Source organism: Ammospiza nelsoni, chromosome Z, assembly GCF_027579445.1.
Source record: "Ammospiza nelsoni isolate bAmmNel1 chromosome Z, bAmmNel1.pri, whole genome shotgun sequence".
NCBI classification, from domain to species: Eukaryota; Metazoa; Chordata; class Aves; order Passeriformes; family Passerellidae; genus Ammospiza; species Ammospiza nelsoni.
In genome coordinates, this window is record NC_080669.1 from 72,852,344 (window position 1) to 72,873,591 (window position 21,248).

Below are 21,248 nucleotides of genomic sequence, written 5' to 3' on the forward strand. Positions count from 1 at the left end.
GGATGCCTCTGAAATGCATTGCCTTAATAATAAAAACTTCTGAGGATAAGTGAAAAGAGCCATTGACAGTCAGACTGACTGCAATCAAAAAGGATAAAAATACTAACCAGTGAATAGCTAAATAAGTTCTTCAAGCATTGAAACATTTCAGGATTGTTCGGTTCATCCTTTAAGTTTTTTTCATGTTAAATATGTTTTACCATAGAATCACTCTTTTTAGTTGTCACTTTTCCCTACTGTAATTCCACTGGTTGGATGTGTTAATATAAAGGATTTTATAATGTCAGGAATGCATAATAAAATATTTTAAATGGAATACATGCTTCTACTAAAATCTAAGTATTGCTATGTAAAAAGAGAAGAAAAAATAACTTTTTCTGGGTGTCATTACTCTTTCAAAGGTAGACAAAAGTACTGTGGGGCAAGGTACAAATAATTTTTAAAACTAGGAAACTGCTACCTTGTGTGTGTTGTGAAAATTTTTAATTCATGTTCTGTTTTGCCTGTGACTCTATCTTTAAATGCTGTAACATTATATCCGTTTTCCTGTTGTCTCTGTACCCGGAGTGGAGCTGGTCTGTGTGGAGATTCTAGCTGTAAATACTGCATAGAGATGTGAAAAGTGTGCTTGGCTGACTCTCCTGAATTTTCTTAATTTTTTTCCAAACTCTCCTGTGTAGCTTTGTTCTGGTCAGTTTATTTCCTTAGCAGGTAGACTGGCAAGTGTATGGGAAGCATTGTGCATTTTACAGAACGCATCTGCTTTTGATTTGCGCTGTCTGGTAGAAGTGTGTGTGATCTAGTTAACTTGATTAACATCAACAGATTTTTTTTTTCTTAACCTGATGGGACCCCAGTGGCTGCAGCCGGGCATCACTTCCATTTCCCTGCTCAGACTGTAATTTCTGAGCAAGCTGTGCATCTAAGCACCCTGAGCTGTGAACAGTGCAATTGCTAATACTCTAATACTCCTCAAGTTCTGTTGTAAGCTGCAGATGTGGAGAAATGCCAGCCTTCGTTGGGGTTTAATTATGTCTGGGGAACAGATATCATGTGTAGTCACCTTGGAGCAGCTATTTTCAGTAACAGGAGTATGCTTGTGCTGAAAAAATAGGTCTCAGTCAAGATCTTCCTAGTTCAGAGAAATGAATGATGTTGATGTCTTCCCTGTTTGGATGAGTAACCCTTTTCTCATCAGCTCTGGGGGGTAGCACAGGTTGTATCTTGCTTTCAAACTCATAGACGGCACAGAATTGCTAATGTTAAGAGATAGGAAAAAGATTAGTTTGGGGAGACTGGAGCAGGCAGATTTCTCTGGTGAGGACAGTCAAATGCAGGTAGGTGCTGGTCTAGCCACACAGACCGCTCCTGCTAATGAAAATCGGGTGTGCAGTGCCTTGTGGTGCATCTGCTTTAGTGCTGACAAGCGGCCACAGCATTTCAGAAAGGTTGTAACAGTGGAAGATGTGCTTGAGAGTTTTTCACCTCTTTCCTCAGGACTATGCTTGGAAGTAACTGTATGACATCTTCCCATATGATTTTGGAGATGGCTGTGGAACTGTCTGTGTGGTAGGTAGGGCACTAGAACACAGCTGCCAATCCGTGAGAAAATACAAGTGGCAGATCAGTTTTCTTTGGAAATATGTGAGCTGAACTGTGTAGCTTTTTTTAATGTGAATTGAATCAGCAGCTTCTTCATGAAATAGAAGTAGTAAAATGATCTGCAAGTGTTAGAAGTTGATGGTTAGAGATGAGATTGGGCTTATTATATTGGCTAAAATGATAACAGAAAATAGAGTATAAGAGACAGCTGTCCATATAGAGAGGAGAAAAAAGTTAAAATCTCCTGTAACCTATATGTATGCATTCTTACTTCCTTTTTTTTTGCATTTGTTGTTTTGTGTCATAGTTCTTGTTCCTTATGAGGTGTATTTTCCCTTCCTACTTACCTACAAGTATACCCAGAAGATTGAATCTGTTGAAGTAGCATTTAATTCTGAGAATATTGTGATTTGAAACCACCAAGGGATATTTTTTTTTGGGGGGGGGGGGGGGTTGGTTTTTTTGTTGTGTGGTTTTTTTGTTTTTTTAGGGTGGTTTTTTTTTGGTTTTTTTTTTGTTATTTTGTTTTGATTTTGTGGGTGTTTGTTTGTTTTTGGAGGTGTTTTGTTTTGTTTGTAATTTGAGTTGTGACTCTAAATGAAATACTTTCGTTGGTGGGATTTCACTGTTCCTTCACTAGTCTTTGTTAGCCTGCAGCCCTTACATGCTCTTGCTTACTTAATTTCTCTGAATGGAAGCAGATACCTGATGTCTTGCTGTCACTTAGAAATAAGTACTAAGAGACAAACTAGCTAGTACTTGAAGCCTTCTTTTTAATAATGCAGTCCAGATATATATCAGGTCCTTTAAAAGCTTATTGTATCACAGGTAAAAAGTGTTAGTTCAGTTCTGATTGGCAAGAACTTCATGCCCATGACCAAATACCGGGGAATTGTAGCTATCTCATCTCTGACTGGCTCGTACTTCCCCACTCTGAGTAATACCTCCACATCGTACATATTGTCTTCTCCAATGACTTTCTCAGAGAAAGACTTGGAAAAGTCATTGACAAAAAGACATATAGTAAAGTGCAAGTATAATAAAAATAAAAGTTTAAATAATTAGTGTCTATTTTGAGGTGTTTCCTTTTCCTAGTATAAAAATAGGGTGGAGGGTTGGGGTTGGGAGTTGTGTAATCCAGTGTTTCTGGTAACTGTGTGTTACAGTTGCCAGACAGTGGTACATTTTTAAGTGCATGAAAGGCAAGGAAGTTCTGTATCCTGTCTATCCCCATTTTTGAGTTTAATTCAGGTATAGCTCCTTTGGAACTTGTGAAATAAAACAAATTAAAGGACGATCTGTGCTGTGCTTAATTCTGTGCTGTCTGAACCATGATTGCTTTTCATGAGGAAATATCGTTAGCTTGAAATTCTCAGGAAATAATGAGTGCCTCAGAACAAATGCATTTGCTAATTGAGTCACTGAAGTTATTAGGGTTTCAGCACTATTTCTGTACCAATTCTATGAGTTGAAACAGTGTTCTGTGACAGCTGAAGAAGCTGATGAGGCTGACAGACTTGGTATTCCTTGGTATTCTTTAAAGCTGTGGATTTGCTGAAAAGCCTTCTATCACATTCCAGCAAACCCTTGAAGTGATCTCAACATCATCCAAATGTTTTCTGTGTACCTGACACAACCTGTGGATGGATTGCATAAAAGAATTTAAAAAGCTAGAGTTTAAGTCAATTGAAAACTTTGCTTCCTGTGACAGAATTGGTGTTTTAAGGAGGGAAAGTTGAGGGACAATTCAGTGAATCTTCTGTCTCACTTGCATCCAAGGTAGTTGTATCTAGACTGTGCAACACTGGCCTAGAATGCAGCTGAGTAAGCCTCTTATAGCTAGAAAGGTGTGATCAAGTCTTTATGTGTAGCCAGAGGAGGAAAACCCAAGGATTTTTTGGACATACGTGTTCTTACTCTGTCAGTAAGGCTTGAGGCCTTCTTATTCACCCTGAAGGTAACCAAAGCAGCATTGCATATGTTGTCAGCCCTGCAGTTCACTGGATCATGCAATTTACTTTTGTCTACATTTATTTATATTCCACTAGTAATGACTCTTAAGGGGATAGAAAGGGTATTAGGCTTCCTGGGCTGAGTTTTTAATTTTTTTTCCTTTTGGTAGGTTAGATCTAATCCCTCTTTGTTCAAATAGAGAGAAAAGGATTGTCTTCATTGCTATAAAAATACCACTAATGTAAAGATAATTTGAATTCAGAATTCATCACTGAGAACCCAGCATTTTATACTCTATTCTCTGAGACAGTTCTGCCCTTTTACATAGGGGAGAAAGAATGGTAAATTACAAACAGCCATGAACTTAGATTTGGTATAGATTCACTTTTCATAGTTGTACTTCTAAGAGATATTGACATTAGCTTCACATTGTAATACTGATTTTAAATGCTGTGATAGTCTGGCAGTGCTTATGTACTTTTTAAATTTTTCATTCTTATTTGAAAATTGATTTTGTTTGTAACCATGATTTGAATATCAGAGTAACAATTCCAGCAGTCTAAGTTTTAGATGATCTGTCTGGTACTTAAATAGCAAGACCTAATACCAGGAATAAACTCAGCAGTAACATGTCAGAAAATGACACCAGAGTGAAAGCAAACCCCAAATTTCCCTAGTTTACCTCTTAATAGGACTATTACTTAGGAAGCTTAATCATTTTGGTGGTGACAATAGTCAGTTTTATTCCCTTAACAACTTATGATCTGGGATTTATGATGTATTTTTCAAAGTGTTTTTGGTCTTGTGTGTCTAATTGTTGCACTTCACTGCAGAGGTTGCCTGTGGTTCCATGTCAAGATTTGTCTCTAGTGCTTTTAGTTAATTTTGTCTGTTTGGGCCGTAATATCTATTAACCTTTTCTGGCAGCCGATGGATGGCTTCCATCCATGTATTGCCTCTATTTCTTGTGCAGGCACGACTTAAGTGTTAGGTGGTGAGAAGGATCTGTTCCTTTTCTAATCACAGTGTTCCCCATCTCCAGTGCCCTAAAGTATTTGTGAGGTCTGGACTGCCTGCATTGAAGATTACTGAATGGTGTTTCTTGCTCAGGACTGTATTTTAGCTTTGAATAAGATGTGAATCGGAATGGATGAAAAGTGTAAAATGTTTTGAGTGCTCTAAATGCTGGTAGAACATGAATTCTAGAACTGTCTACTGTTACTAAAAATTGTGGGTTCTTGTGTGCAGAGCAATATTGTGCATGCAGCTTTTCTACTTTATACTTACTGTAAGTGTTCACAGCTTTTCAGCGTCATTATGAACCAATATGTGTGTGTGTGCATGTGGTGGGATGTTAGTGTCACTTTCCAGGTGCTGCTTTTGCTGACTGACAAGAAATATAAGTTTCACAGCTTTTTTAGTTAAAGCTGTTTTGGATGAGCTTACTTAGCACATGGCAGCAGAAGCAATGAGGTTTCCCAAGCAGGTTGCAGTTCTGAAAAGAGTTACCTAATATAGGAGGAGAACTCCTTCAAAGCAGGCATTGCATATGTTGTCAGATTCTCAGAAATTTCCTACCATAGGGGCTTTTTAAAGAAAAAAAAATTAAGGTGTTTCTCAAAGTCATCTGTTTGCTAAAAGACTGTGTTGGTTTTTTGAGAGGTAGCTTGTGTTCGTATGCCTTGTTGAGATCTGTACAAGAGAAACATTGGTGTATTGGTGAAGTCAGGAAAACAGAGGTGCTTTATGAAATTTCTCAGAAAGTGTGCCAAGAAGACTTCCACTTGAGGTCAGATGGCCTTTGAAAATTCAGTCAGAAGCCCCTGTATTCCTAGTTTCATTTGAAGTTATGTGTAAGTATGTTGAAAGAATAGTTATTTTTCATGGAAGACATGGGTGAATGTGGCTGAAGTATTTTAAGGAAGACAAAACTATTTTGCTCACACATTCAACTACCAAATAAGAAGAAACAGTTATGCTTGTTATAAATGAAATAATTTCCAAAAAACCCAGTTTGTGTATATGTAAATACCCCTCATGACGATACAGGCTGGGGCGGGTGGGGACAAGTAGCAAATCTGGGACAAGGCCCAGGCAGTAAAATAAGGGTCAGCTGCACCTGGGGCAGTCTGAGACAGACATGATCCTGAGAGCCAGGGTAGGACAGGAGCTATCCCCTCTACTCAGAGCCTGCCTGAACCCACCTGCGTGCTGCCTCCCTTTTGAATCCCTGATACAGGGACAGTACTGGTGGGAAGCCACAAGAGACACAGGAGAGGCAGGACCAGGTTGCTTCAGGTGAGAGGAGAGATGGCCTCCATGTCACCTGCCCACAGGACAGGGGAGATACAGCCAGGCTCCTCACAGTAGTGTGTGGTGGGAATGAGAGTTAAAGGCAGTTGAGACATGCTGAAACAGGAGAAAATGAAACTGACTGTAAGGAGGAAACATTTTTCCTGCAAGGACAGTCCATTGGTAGCATCAGAGCCCAGACAAGCTGTTGCCATCACCAGTCTTGCAGGTTCTCAAACGCCAACTGGATAAGGCCCTGAGAAACCTAGTCTTAGCTCAAAGCTGGCTGTGCTTGGGGCAGGGTTGGACTGGAGACCTCCTGTGGTCCCTTCCTGAGTTTTCCTGTTATCCTTGATGTGACAGAAAACATGTGTGTGTGTAGTCTAGTTCCATGGGGCACACAGCTTTGTTTTGAGACATTAACTATAGCTGACAGACGTATCAAGAATGTGAGCTTTTATTGAAGTCAGCATTAAATTGTGGAAATACAATGCATAATGCTCTTATAAAATAAACCCTTAAAGTAATATTTATAATAATAGCAACAATAATAATAATTATTTCCTTTCTGCCTGCATATACAAGAAATCAAACAGTTGTTCATCTGGACTTGGGTAAGAAAGAGCAAACCAAATTGGAATCTGAATACTCACACTTTCACATTTTCTTACTGCATATCTTTTCCTGAGTAGAACTTGGCTTGTGTTGAGTTCTTGCTCTAGGATGATAGTCTGCCCTTTGATGGTGTTTTAAAGTAGCAGAGAAAAATTCTTAAACTTTCAACTTCATGATGCTTAAGATATATATGGATATATTTTTTTTTCTTCTTTACAGACAGGAAGGTAATTTAACCTTCAGCAAAGAGTTAGTTGCAGTAGTAATCAACCTCTGATTTCTCTATTGTGGAGACACATTCATCCATCAAGTCCTGTGTGCAAAGCTAAGAGTGCTTACAGAGCACTTTCCCAAATATGTTTGATTACCAGTGCACAGCTGCTGTTCTGGGTAATTAATGTGAGACTATAATATCATTCAGATCAGTGCTGTGTCTATATTTCCAAGGTCAGATAACCTCTCTTGCTTATATTCTCTTCTGTCTATGGTATTTTATGTAGATTATTGACTTTTGTTTGCTTGCAGGAAATAAAGAGCTTTTTGCTTGTCTGGTGGGAAAGATCAGGCAGGCCTTGTATTTGTTTGAGGAAGGGGCTGCTAAGAATAAATAATGAGTGGAGTTTAGTAGTCTTCCAGCTACCATGTATAAACAGGGTATTTATGAAGACCTCCAATCTTCATGGGTGTTCATTAATTCACTATCGTAAAGACTGATTGTTAGACAATAAAATAAATGTTCTTGACTCGGAAGCTTACTTTTCGTTGAAGGTTACTGAGACTGAGGTGACCTGAGGCCATTCATTCAGGTCAGATTTCTAAGTCAACTTACTTTGAAACAAGTAAGAATTATTTTAGATTTCATAATAATAAGTTATTAACATTAACATTAATATTAATATTAATAAGCTAGTATCATTATTATAATTATTATTAAAATATATTATTATAATTATTATAATAATATTAATAATATTAATATAAATTAATATTAATAAGGTATTAATAATAAGTTATTAATAGATTTCATAAATAATAAGTTATTGTTTTCAAAGTTAAAAGCTGGAATTTAATTTATAGGAGGAAAGGCAAGCAGAAGGGTGTTTTTCAGTAAAAAGCTTTTAGTAAAGCTTAACATTTCCTCCTCTTCCCTTCAAAATATGCAACCTTGAAAGTTTTGGGATATCATTATTTGAAATCAAGCTGAGAGAATTCTTTAAATGAGAAAAATTTTACACGTGGAGCTTTGGGAGCTATAACTTTGACAAAGGAAAGTGATGGATCTGCCAGGTGTTTTTTAGCCATATTTTGTGTGGTTTGTAATCTCTCTAAGACATGTCAGTGATGCCATCCGTCCATAAAACTCATATGTTGCAAGCATGTATTAAGACTTCTAAAACAGGACATCTTATTTTCAGCAATTACCAGTACTTTTATTGTCATAAAAATTATTGCACTTGATACCTTATTTGACTTGAGTAATCTTCATGTAGCTGATTTTTTTCCCTTCTTTTCTAAAAACTCAATTAAGTTAAAGACGTATCAGGATACATGTGATAAAACTTGAGAAAGTTGATCATTGTCCTGTGTTTATCTGTGTCTTGATTTGTTTCGGCTAGCACTATCCTTGTTCTGCTGATGACCAATGACACTGAGTCACAAGTCAGCGGCTAGTTGAATGCAACAAATTTAGGTAGATTTTTTAATCAACCATCTATTTTAGCCTAATTCTCTCTATGTAGAGAAGAGTGGAAATTTTATAATTTACTTAAATGAAAGCAGGCCATATTAAAGAACCTTCCCAGCCTCACCATTCATGAGACTCTGACAGTCACACTTCTATCATCAGGGACTGTCACAGCTGGGACTGAGGCCATCACCCTTCGTGGTGACCTGATGGGTCCCCCCCTGATTCTTGCACATTCTCACAGGGTCAGCCCAGATTTCCTGGCTGGTGACCCCAGGTTTCCCATAGCAGAGGCTTGGATGTCTCTTCCCATAAAGGCATTTATTCATGTTGCCATTACACAAAAACAGCTCAAGCTCTGGAGGGGGCCTGGAGAAAGGAACCCCTGGGCTCTTGTCCCTTCACAGTCCCAAGTGTGCCAAAGTCTCACTTCCCCTCCTGAGTCTTTGGCTCTGCCTGTGTCTCAGTATCCATCTTGTCCATCCACCTGGCTGGTGCCAGCGTCTTTGTGTCCTGTGTTTTGCAGAGAGTTGGCACTTCCTGGCCCCTTGCCCGAGGCTCCTGCCCCCCAGAGCTCAATCTGCAGCTCACACTGTTGGGTGCAAACCGAGCTACCTGTACCAAATGTATTCCTCTGCTCTAAGCTCCTTGGGAAGGACTTTTCAAAGAGTTCTTGCACCTTGGCATCCTCACCCTTTTAGTGGGCTAAAAGTGGAAGGCTGTCCAATATTGTTGTTCTTGCTTTCCTACCGTATGCTGTGTGGGGGGAAGAGTGTTTAGTTCTGGTGTACACTAGTATAATACACTTGTATTCTGCCCATTTTTTCCTAATATCTTGGAAGTCTTAGCTGGAAAAGACTTTATCTTGTCACTGAAACCTTACGCACCTTCATTAGCTGGAAAAAACAAACTGGGTTTTTGCATAGTTATTTTGAAAAGGGATTAGTTTGTGTACAACATCCTGATAGGTCCACATAATATGATTTATTAGCTATTACTTTACAACTGTAATTTTTTTAAGGACTCCTTTGTTTAAAGGGCTAAAACATTAGATGTAACAGAAACAAGGAGTATTTACTGAGCTGGAAGCTGCACCCTCTGGATTTCCTGTGGAAGTTTAGTGTAAGTGACTCACACCTTGGCTTGCCTGCCTGTCAGCTTCTGTAATAGATAGCAACTGAAATTGCTGTTACTTTCTCATCACAGGAAGTTACTCCTGCTGCTCTTCTGCACAGAGCTCATTTAGTCTGCAAAGTGCCACCTGAGCCTCCCTGCCTCAGTTTACTAGATTTGATCCAAGTTCTATTTCACATTCACATTAGTTTTTTTAGTTGGCAGTTGACACATGCTTTTATAGATTCTTCAAGTTAGCTGTCTTCCAATAGGGACCTTTTCTTTTAGTACTTATCAGTAAGTCACAAGCTAGAGCTGTGTTTTATTTCTGGATATGTGGCTTCATTTAGGTAGCTAAAAGGACTTGACATGTCCTCTTTATGACACTGCATCTTAAATACATAGGACAAGGTTCCAAAAAGCTGAAGCTGTTTTATAAAAACAAAACTTTCTGAGCTAGATGGGCCTTTTTCTGTTCCCTGCATATTTTTTATTATTGGCATTATTTTATTACTTCTCTAGTAACCATATGACCTTTTGAGATTTTTACTCAATTGGCAAGGCTGAGATGCCCCACTAGTCTTAATGCAGTCATGGTTATGAATATTAGAAATGTCTTTGCCATGTTTTAGGGAGGAAGCCATCTTAAACTGATTATAGGTAGCTTCCAGGAAGATAACTGTATTGTATCTAGGAAGAAGAAGAGGAGGCACCTGTTTTTCTTCTTCTTTAGGAAGAAGAAAGAGGTGCTTCAGATGTACTGTGCCCTGAAAGTAGAATTTTAATTTCTACTGATTTTTAAAATGTGCATAGGGTGACTAGTTCACCTGAATGCATAGCGGTCATGTATCTGAGTAACTTTGGACTCCTGTGACAGGACTAAATCTGCTATTTTACATTGCAGCAGCCTTCCTCTGCTCCAAGTTAGTGTTCTGTGGGGAAAGTGCTAGAGTAAAGGTGAAATATTTCTGTCATCTCTGCCATGGTAAAATTTCAGCTCCTGGCAAAAATTATCTTTTCTCATAGGCCAGCGTCTTTGCAATGCTACTGCAGTGCATACAGGTATCTCCAAGGGGTTGTTTGGAAATGATACGTCCATAAAGAATTTGTCCATGGAAGAGGGAAGTGCAGTCCTCAAGAGTGTTGTTATTGGTTGCTGCTGTTGGAGATCATTTGCATGGGAGATCATACTGTTGTGCTGTCTATTACCTGATTGCAGAGCTTAGTCAAATGTTTGTCTGCTGGGAAGGAAGGATGCATTTTGTTGTTTCTGTTTATTAACTCCACTTTTTTTATTGGGAGTAATGTCAGAATTTTTTTTCTTTCCAGCTGTGATAGACAAAATGTCAGCAGAATAAGTGACCTACTGTCCAAAATTTGCCATGAACCATTTGGTTGGACCACCTGAGGGGGAGATCAGTGGAGAGCCAGCAAACGGAGCAGTGAGTGAGTCAGTGGAAGCTGACCTGGAGCTCCCAGAGGTGGAAGAGGAGCAGAGGTATGCTGTTCGCTACCCAAGGCACACCAACAGCAGCCACGTGGGCCTCTCTGGGCAGGAGGAGGAAGGCATGTTAGCTCGGTCAGCCAGCACTGAGAGTGGTTTCCACAATCACACGGATACTGCAGAAGGGGATGTGATAGCCACGGTGGAGGACAGTTATGATGTCGAGAGAGTGCAGGAAAATGAGGATGAGAGTGCATATGCAGTGCAGTACAGGCCTGAGTCCGAGGAGTACACGGAGAATGCTGAGGCTGAGCATGGTGAGGCCATTCATAACCGAACATTGCCCAATCACTTACATTTCCATTCCATCGAGCACGAGGAAGCCATGAATGCAGCCTACTCGGGTTACGTCTACACGCATCGCCTCTTCCACCGAGGAGAGGATGAACAGTATGCCGAGGCTTATGCTGACTATGGGCTGCAGGAGCATGTGTATGAGGAAATAGGAGACACACCTGATCTTGATGTTAGCGAGGGCATCCAGCAGTATGAGCGGGAGAGGGAGGAGGCCGACAATTACCGCAAGGAGGCACTTGGTGCCCGCCTTCACCATTATGATGAACGGTCTGACGGAGAGTCTGACAGCCCTGAAAAGGAAGCAGAGTTTGCACCCTACCCAAGAATGGATAGTTACGAACAAGAGGAGGACATTGATCAGATTGTGGCAGAGGTGAAGCAGAGCATGAGCTCCCAGAGCTTAGATAAGGCAGCTGAAGACATGCCAGAGTCAGAGCAGAGTTTGGAGCATGGCCAGGCTCTTGTTAGTGGTGGGCATGAAAGTAATGGCCAGCTAACATCTGGTTCTCGAGTTACATCTGGCTCGGGAGAATCTGTTCAGAGGTACAGCAAGGAAAAAAGAGATGCAATTTCACTGGCCATCAGTGAAATTAAAGAGGCTATTGAGGAAGTGAAGACGAGGACCATCCGTTCTCCTTATACCCCTGATGAACCTAAGGAGCCTATCTGGGTGATGCGACAGGACATCAGTCCATCCAGGGATCCTGACGACCAGAGGCCACTAGATGGGGATGTGAGTACACAAAGCTTTCACTTCTCAGATTATGTGTCTAATTTTTTAACTGTGACATGCATGGCAGTGAGGGAGGGTGCATTATATTTTCGTTCTGTGTCTCATTCTTGAAAAAGTGCTTTGTTTTAAATTTGTACCCTGGAGAGCATAAGAGGAGTAAATGTGCATTATCAAGTAGCCAGATTTTTTTTTATTCAACACTGCTGACCCCAGGTATGCTGTGTAAGAATTTGTCACATGAAGCTCTTTATGTCTTTTTTGAAACAAATGCTGTTATGTTTCTACTGCCATAATATATTTTAGATTAGCAACCAAGCAGTTTTCTACCGTCTTATCTTTGTATGCTTTTGTTAACTCTTAAGTTTCTAGGTTTCATGTTCTGTCATGTAACAGTCCCAACAGTTCTATCAGAAATCTGGTAATATTCTTTTTGATGACATCATAATTCAGATCCATATTCTAGAAAACTTGCATGTCAACTTGCAGTGTCTAGAACTCAGTGTATTGCATTATCACTGTAAAGTGCTATTTACAGCAACCTGAGTATTGAAGGGAGTTCAGATTTAAGCATTAGCATTTCTGAAATTGTGTGCTTTTGGCGTGAGGTTTTGCTTGGATTAGGGCTGTCTACCAGGTTGGGGTTCCAGCTGTCTTTAAGTTAATTTTTACTACAAGTTTTATGAGTTTTCTGCATTATTTTATATAGTAAACTCATAAACAACTGGTAAATGGATTAAGTTTATGCCTGATACAAAGAGATGGGAGGCTTAATTTACTGACCAAAAAGTATCTATTGCATGTTCCTATCTTACTATTTCAAGGGCAAGTACCTGCCAACATTGCTCCATTCCTCTGTATTGCTGTGGAATGGGTTTTGTGACCTTTTGTTTGGGTTTGCTTGGAGTTTTTTGGGTTTGTTTTTGTTTTGGGGTTTTGTTTGTTTGTTTGTTTGTTTTCAGGTTTTCTTTTTTCTTTTGATTTTTTTGGCTTGGTTTAGGTTGGTTTTTTTTGAAGAACAGCAGAAGTAGAAATTATTGTATGTTATTTTGGTATTTTAGACTGAATTATTGTAACATTCTAGGAATGCATGGGAACTATTCAAGACACCTCAGTTAATGCAAAGGGAATTCAGATAGTGAAAAAAGATCACATGCCAGGTATACTATAACAGGCTTCTGATTTGTTTATCTGCCTTCAAAATGAGGACGGCTGGTACTCTACAGATTGAAAGAGATTTTTGGAGCATGGTGTTTGGGATGCTGTAAAAACATGTAATCTGATTGAGACATACAGCTTCCAGATTTTATTTTTCCTGCAAAACTGTTGGAAACACAGTGAGGGGGGTGTTGTAGGGCTTTTTTCTTTCTTCTTAATAGGAAACCTAATTGAACCTTAAGAAAAGCCCAAACAGACAACTGTATTGCAAAAGTTATTTGCAAAAAAAATATTTTTAAAATTATGTATGTTACAGAGTTGATTTGCAGTCATGTGAGGGAAGAACATCTTCCCAGATTATTTTGTGTGGAATTATTTTTGACTTAACTTCAGAAGTTTACAAAACTAAAATTATTTCTGTCCATATTTTCAAATAGATCACATTACTCTCTTCTACACGTTTGGTTTACTATATTGTCCAAAAATGCTGTTACTGCTTGGAGGATCAAAGGACTTCCTGTTGCTTCCTAACTAATTATAACAGAGTGCCATGATGATCTTGGTGACATTAGGTTGTGGATCCCAAGAGCACCAAGTTCTTCTGAAGGTGCTTCACCTGCTCTCTAAAATCCATCTTGCAGAATTGAACTTTTCTGAGATGTGTTGATATGACTCAGCCTGGTATGCTCATATAGTGAGCAAAACAGGTATTTTTAGTGGTCTCTGCATGCATTAGGTATTGAAATACAAAGAGTTTCCCATTTTGCACAAAAAATTAGATTCCTCATTCAATATTTTTTTGCACCAAGTCAGATAAGAACCTGACTGAAATTTTCAGGGGTGGCTGAAATCAAAACAGTGATTTATAATGACAGTTGTTATAGCTCATCAAAGAGAGAAATTATGGTTGTAGATGTACAAAGCATCTGTGTTCTTGGAAGGAAGAAGTAAATGGCACAAATAATTTAGAAAATCTATAGCAGATTGATGAGCAGACTTGTAGAAGGGACTTGGGACTGAGTAGGAATTTTGTTTTTCTCTGAAGAAGAGATATATATTTGTTTTACTGGATTCTCTAATTTAGATGGCAACTCAAAAACTGTCTACTTTTCTTAAGGCAGCATTCCTAGAATTGCTTAGCTGTTAATTGGGCAAAAACAGCTTGTGTTGAGTAAGTGACCATAAGTGGTCAATGTAATAAAAATGTAGTTGGAGCCCATTCATCTAACTGTAAATTGTTCTTCTGTCCCCGTCAAGAAAAAAGCAGAATCTCAGATGAGGGCTTTTCAGTGTAACCAGTATATGCCAGAGATGTTTTTCAGTCTGATTTATAGTATAGACCTGGAAATGTGAGTGTTTTTACCTCCAGGCAGACACCATTTTCTTGCCCTAGAAGTATCAAATTGCTACAGATACATAATGCAAATTGGGTTCTTTTTTACCTTGAGTTATTTTGCAGGTCTACTTTGAAAACTGTCCTCAAATTGTGTTAAACAATTTTCTTTCAGAGATAGAACTTACCTGAAAATATTTCTAATAATATTGCCTTCTTAATAATGTGATACTGAAACTCATAAGACTTCTTTAGACACAAACAACAGTGACTTTTTATTTACCTAGAAGCTGTCCACTGGAGACCAGTGAAGCAAGAAGAATGATTTGTGGTTGAGGCGCATTAAGTACAACAGCCTCCTTTGCTTTTTTTCCCCAAGAAAGTGGCTATTACTCCCCAGTGCTAAGCATTTGGGTAATACATTCACAGTGGAATGTTTGGTAGGATGCCATTTAGAAGTGTCCAGAGACTGTTTTAAGAAGTTAACAATTTAGAGGTATTTAGCTAGCCTGCAGTTAGGTATAGTTTGGGACTGACACGCAATGACTGAGACAGTAAGAAGGCTACAGATCACTGTATATGTGTGTACTGATTCCAGTTTTATTCGCAAGTTTATCTACCAGGATTATCAGTCATTCCTGGATATTTCTTCTGAAAAGAAGTGTTTGGTAAGGTGTATGAGAAAAGTAAATTGCTCACTCCCCATGGACAATTCTGCTGTAATAGACTCTGGTAATCCTGTGGTGTAGGAGGCAGGGAGCGGACTTCTGTGAATAAATAAATAGTTTAAAGAGATACCTGTTTAATATTTAACAATGGAGAATATTAGCTGCCGTGTACCTTGTGCGCCTTGGTTTAATGATGCACACTTTCACTTGAATCAGAGGTGGTCTGGACAGTGAGTTTGTGGGGAAGGTGTACTTGTGTATTTGATAAAAGCTGAAAAATCCTCAGTGTCTTTTGAATAAAGACAGCAAGAGTATTTTTTAACATTTGCCACACAAATGACATCTGTACAATTGGCATATATTTCCCAAGTCTGTTTATCAGAAACCTTTTAAACCAAAGCAGACCATCATTTGGATATGAAGATCTCTGTTTCAAATACAATAGCAGTTAGAGCTGCACAGCTGCAAGAAGTGTGGCATCAGGAAAGTGACCCATGATGGAAAAGGCTGTGGAACTGCATTGTTGATTCTTGTGGAACAAGATTGTGTTTTATGAATGTGAAATTGAGAGATTTTGTTCACTCAAAAAATCATTAAATCATAGGATAGTTTGTTTCGGAAGGGATTTTAAAGATCATCTAGTTCCAACCTCCCACTAGACCAGGTTGTTCACAGCCCCATCCAGGCTGGCCTTGAACACTTCCAGGGATGAAGAAGCCACATCTTCTGTGAGCAACCTGTTCCAGTGCCTTACCATCTTCACAGAAAAGAATTTTTTCCTAGTATCTAATCTCTACCTGTTCTCTTTCAGTTTAAAGCCATTCATTCCCCTGTGCCCTGTCGCTACATGTTCTTTCATGCAATCTCTCTCCAGCTTTCATTTAGGCACCCTTCAGACACTGGAAGGCTGCAGTTAGGTCACACAAGGCCTTCTCTTTTCCAGGCTGAACAAGGTCTTGCTCACCATTCTTGTCAGATTCTCCACTGGAAACCTGCTGTGAATGTGCCTAGCTAACTGCAGAAATTGTGGTGTTTCAAAGTCTAAATAGAAATCCAGACCATGGATCTGGATTGAAGGATAAATGTTCATCCACATGTTCAAGTGGAAAGGATTACAGTTTTGTGGAGTAGATAATTCAAAATATGATTAAATATTTTGGTATTTAAAGTATATGGGGAAGAGAGTATCTTTGTTGCAGAGCTTTGAGAAGAGTTGCTTACTTAGTTGGGGAAGCACAAAAACGTACTGAGAAAAGCATTGAAAGGCTCAAAAAGTCAAGCAGCATTTTTTGAGCTGTGAATTAAACAGAGTGGAAGCAGGCTGACTGCTTTAACTCTGCCATAATCAGAAGAAAACAGTGGCTTGGAGGTAGAAATCGTCCATTTCAGGACCAATTACCATGACTTTTTTCTGAGCTCTGTTCAGTTATTGATGGGGTAATAGATCTGAAAACCAAGTTTTATTTATGTCCAGGACATGATTTGTTTCTGACAAGACTTTGGTTTTGCAAGCAAAACCCAGTCACTGGTGTTTATAATCTCTGTTCCTCTGCAGACATTTGAGGTGGTGGGATGTTAGAATAAACCCTAATACAAAGTAAAATCACGTATGTGGGTTGTTTAGATTTGTGAAGTAGAAATTCAGAGCTGAAGACGAGTCTGCCAGGTGGAACAGAACTGAGCTGCATTGTTTTGCTTCTCTGTTGTTTTTGGTTATGTATATTTTATTTTAATTCTTGCATTCTCATTTGCAGGATTTTCTCAATTTTGATACCTCTGTGTTTTCATGGAGATGAATTTGCTTCACTTCTTTCACAGCAGGAGTAATGTATTATTAAAAGGCAATGGAGAAGTCTTAAATAATTAAGCAGGCTTCAGTAATAAATGAACTAAGGGGAAAAAAGAGAGAAAGGAAAGAATTGAAATGAAGATGAATTTTTATTGACAGTATATTGTTGAGTTTTTTCTGAGTAGGTCTTTTAAAACTGTTGGTTGGGTGCTCAAACTATAGGTCACCTTTCCATCATTTATGAGAGACCCAGACTTAAGTTTATGCAGAGAAAAAAGCCCCAAATGCCGCAACCAAAAATCAGTAAAGAACCAAAGCAAAGTAAAACACAGAGCATTATCAATCACACAGAAGAAAGCTTAAATTTAGCAATTAGTCTGCTTGAAGGCAAACACTGCCAGATGAATTACTGGCTTTTAAATTATGGTGAGAACTGGATACATAACCCCTTGAATATTGTTTTGTTTGATTACATTTTTAAATTATTGAAAGATGAAAGTAACTTGATTTTTCTGTGCTGTTGAAAACTAAAACAGCCCTTGCTGTAGTTAAAATCTTCTGAACACGCAGAAAAAATCCACAGTCATTTTTTTTCAGACTGACACATAAAACTGCATGGGAAGTTGAAGTGAAACTATGGCTAAGGAAATCTATACCCAGAGAGGCAACCAGCACTGAGTTTGATCTCTCAAATGGGATTGTTTTTCATTGTCCAGATGATGGTAAGTGACAGGAGGCTCTGTCTTTGCAGGACATCATCACCTGGATAAGGGAAAATTCCACAAACCAAGACTTCCCAAACTGCATTTGTTGGTCTGTGATCCTGTGTCATCACTCCAGCATGTCTGATCTATTGCTGTGGTTTACCTTAAGCTACATACAAAACATCTCCTTCGTTAAATGTGTAATAAGACTGTAGTACGTGATGTTATCTGCATAGGCAGGAATAATTTCTCATGATTACCAGCAAGTGTCTTACCCATAAGCAAATTGGTCATTTCTGTGGCAGCAACTGCATGAGTCAGCTGTGTGATCCAAGTCCTGACCCACAGTTGCCTGTTGTCAGAGCCCCTCAGTTCAGATTGTAACTACCCAGGCTGGTAGTTAAAATGACAGATGGTGCTTATCAGTTGTCTTGGGCGCAGGAGGAGCCTTTTGGGGAATCTCTTTAGGCTGTCTGAAATTCTTCCATGGAGAGGTCCTATAATAGTTAATCAGATGTGTTGTTCTGAAGGAGCGGTTCAGCCAGTAACCTTGTCTCAGGTCATCTTTCCTGTCTTGTATGCAGAGACTGATAGGGGGCAGGTCCTGGACCACACAGTAAACTGATGAGTAAGTGCATGGGGTATGTGCAGAGGCAGTTATACCAGAACTACAGTACAAAGTTAAATCCCCAGGTCAGAATTATAAATTGAATTGCATAGATTATGCCACATCTTGCAGGTATGCTTGAAGTGCTAAGTTGGTATCATTTTTATCAAGCCCACCATTTTTAGCAGTGTACTTAAAACAAATTTTCAACAAAGACAACTAATAATCATTAGCTTTTAGCTTCATTTTTTACAGATATTTATGGCTACTAAAACCTATGGTCTCAGTCTGTATTTTAGTGAACGGAATTTGAGCTGTACAAATGACAGAGGACACTGCTGTCACATAGTTGGCCTAAAACCTGGGAGATTTACTGCCATAGTTGTCCTGATAAAGGCAGTTCTTATGATAGAATGCGTCTGACTATACTTGTGTATGGGACCTGAAGATTCCATAGTGCTTTGACCTTTTCCTAATGTTTATGGGTTCTTTTCAGAGCACTATCTCTAAAATAAATAAAATTTTAAAAAATTAAACTCTCACTTTATCCGATTGTCTCCTGAGCTAATGTACAAGGAGACTTTGCCATACCTGTGCCATAATACCTGTAGGTAGACATTAGTGACAAATAAGTAATGTCCTGTTGTTTAAGTGAATCCTAAATTTATGAAGCATTTGTTGATTCATCCACACATACGGTGCTGTAAAAATGCTCTGAATAAACCACCTTTTTCAAAACAAAAATGACTAGTGCTGTTTAACTTTGTGAGCAGCATGGACGGTGGGATTGAGTCCACGCTTGGCAAGTTTGCCAACACCAAGCTGAGTGGTTTGGTCAGCACACTGGAGGGAAGGGTTGCCATCCAGAGGGATGTGGGTAGGCTTGAGAGGCAGACCTGACCTGTGAGAGCCTCATGAAATTCAGCAAGGCCAAGTGCAAGGTCCTGCGCATGGGCCAGGGCAGTCCCAAATACAAACTGGAAGAATTCATTGAGAGCAACTCTGCAGGTAAGGACTTAGGGATGCTGGTCAGTGAAAAACTTCTTACAAGGGCATGTAGCGATCGGACAAGGGAGAGCCACTTCAAATTGACAAAGTAGGTTTAGATTAGATACCATGAAAAATTCTTTAGTGTGTGGGTGGTGAGGCACTGGTGAGGCACAGTTTATCCAGATGCCACATCCCTGGAAGTGTTCAAGGCCAGGCTGCCTGGGGCTTTGTGCAACCCAGTGTATTGGAAAGTCTCCCTGTCCGTGGCAGGGGCAGTAAAATTTAGATAATCTTTAAGATCTCTTCCAATATAAAAGATTCTATGACTGTATGATTCTATGATTTCATCCCCTCTATCCTAGCCTATGTGACTGGCAAGCTGTGCTCTCTTCAAAGGATCTGCTGCTAAAAGCACATAAAACAATACTGCTTTTATAAGTTTCACTGTTTCAGTGTCAGTTACATGTCTCTTCATGAGCTGTATAGGAAACAGCTGATTGACCTGGATAGGGTAGATGCAACACAATCCTCTCCTTTCACAAATTCTGTTACTAAATCCCTCTGCACAAGAGCAAGGGAGGTTTCTCAGGTGGAGTGGGTTGCATGTTAGTTAGAGTCGAACAACTCCAAAACGGAGATGGAGAATTTTTGGATGTACCAGGTTGAGTATCGTAAGAAAAATGTAAGTAGAAATTCAAGGGAAAAAGGGATAGCTATCACGTTTTTATTGCTGCATGTAAAAACAATCTAATTCCATTGATAGATCTCTGTGCCTAATAACAGTGTGCATCATGTGACCTTACTGTGTTTGTTCTAATAACAACTTCGTTAGGCTTCTAAAACTTATTTTGTTAATAACAAATGGCAGTGAAACAGTTGCTAAGCCTTTTTTTAGACTTTGTTTAGAGCAGGTGTGCAAATTATCTATCCACTATGATCCATCAAAATATTTCTTGTTATTGCTGTGACTGCATTCTTTCCTTGTACAGTACCTCTAAAAACACATTTTGGTGTCAAAGAGAACTGAGTGTTAATTCTTCAAAGGCTGGACTTTCCTGTACCGATGTTTTCAAGGACAGCTCTCATGCACTGTCTTGCAGCAGACTTTGTAAGATGTTTGATACTTGGATTTGGTAGTTCTGGTTCTTGGCTTGGTTTGTTTGGTTGTTGTTGTTCAGGGGTTTTTCTCACGCAAAACACATATTTGAGCAGCCATTCAAAGCGAGTGCATGGAAAGCCATGTAATTACTTGGTTCTGATGCTTTATAGATAAAAGTACCTGAGTAAAGGCACTTACAGTGTTACTGGAGTAACTGCTAGTACATTTCAAATGATGTGCAGCTTCTTAATGCTAATTGTCTGGTTTAAATGAAATCATTAATCTTTGTCCTTCAGTATGTGAATATGAGAGTTTTCAGCCATTGTAAAGAGCACTTTTGTGTGTGTGCACTTACACATACTATGCTTAACTTGATTTCTTTGTTTCTTGTTTAAAGAATGCTCTTGAATGATACAATGTCTAGATGCCATTATTACATAGATAATATAATGCACCTTTTAAATTTATTCCTAATACAGAAATACTGTATAATAATAAGAATGTGAGCACCTTGAAAACTCTTCCTTATATAAATAGGAGTTCCCATTTGTGTAGTTGCATCACTGTGACACTCTTGACTGGTAATTATACAGCAAGTCAAGGGAGCCTGTGTCTCTCCCACAGCCCCTGCTCACGTGCTCTGTGTGGCAAGTAATTTTTCAGTCTGATGATGTAATCATGTGCCAGCTTTCTGGGGATTGTTTCACAGCCGTATCATTTTCTGTCTTGCAATTGTGATTCAAAATACAGGAAGATGCAGGGACTGCTCCTTAACACAGGAGATATCTGTAAAGAATTGCTTCTTAACTCTTTGGTAGCATTTATTAGTTAACTATAATTTTAATATTTAGTTATTATCTGAGATAGAGGAATGTCTGTAAAGAGAAGTAAGTGGAGAAGGGAGTTATGTCTTTTTGTTTCATTTCATATCTAAGGAAGGCTAAGAGAAACTTAGATGTTTGGGGGTTTTAGTTATTGTTCCTGGTTTGGTTTTGTGGGTTTTTTGTAGACTATTTCACGGAACTCAGTTTTTCAGCTGCAGTAGACGCAGAGCATGAGGGTGGAGCTGCTGCCAGCTCAGACCACTGGAAATGTATCCCTTTTCTGATA

The 21,248-nt window shown here is 39.1% G+C and overlaps 1 protein-coding gene across 1 annotated transcript in view; it reads left to right on the plus strand.

Annotated features, from left to right (window-relative positions):
* Positions 1 to 21,248, plus strand: part of APBA1 (amyloid beta precursor protein binding family A member 1) — an 80,680-nt gene that overhangs the window by 27,335 nt on the left and 32,097 nt on the right. Inside the window, exon 2 of the mRNA XM_059493162.1 lies at positions 10,589 to 11,793. Within this exon, the coding sequence (XP_059349145.1) occupies positions 10,642 to 11,793 (1,152 nt within the window). The 5' untranslated portion in view covers positions 10,589 to 10,641. The remainder of the gene's footprint in view (positions 1 to 10,588; positions 11,794 to 21,248) is intronic.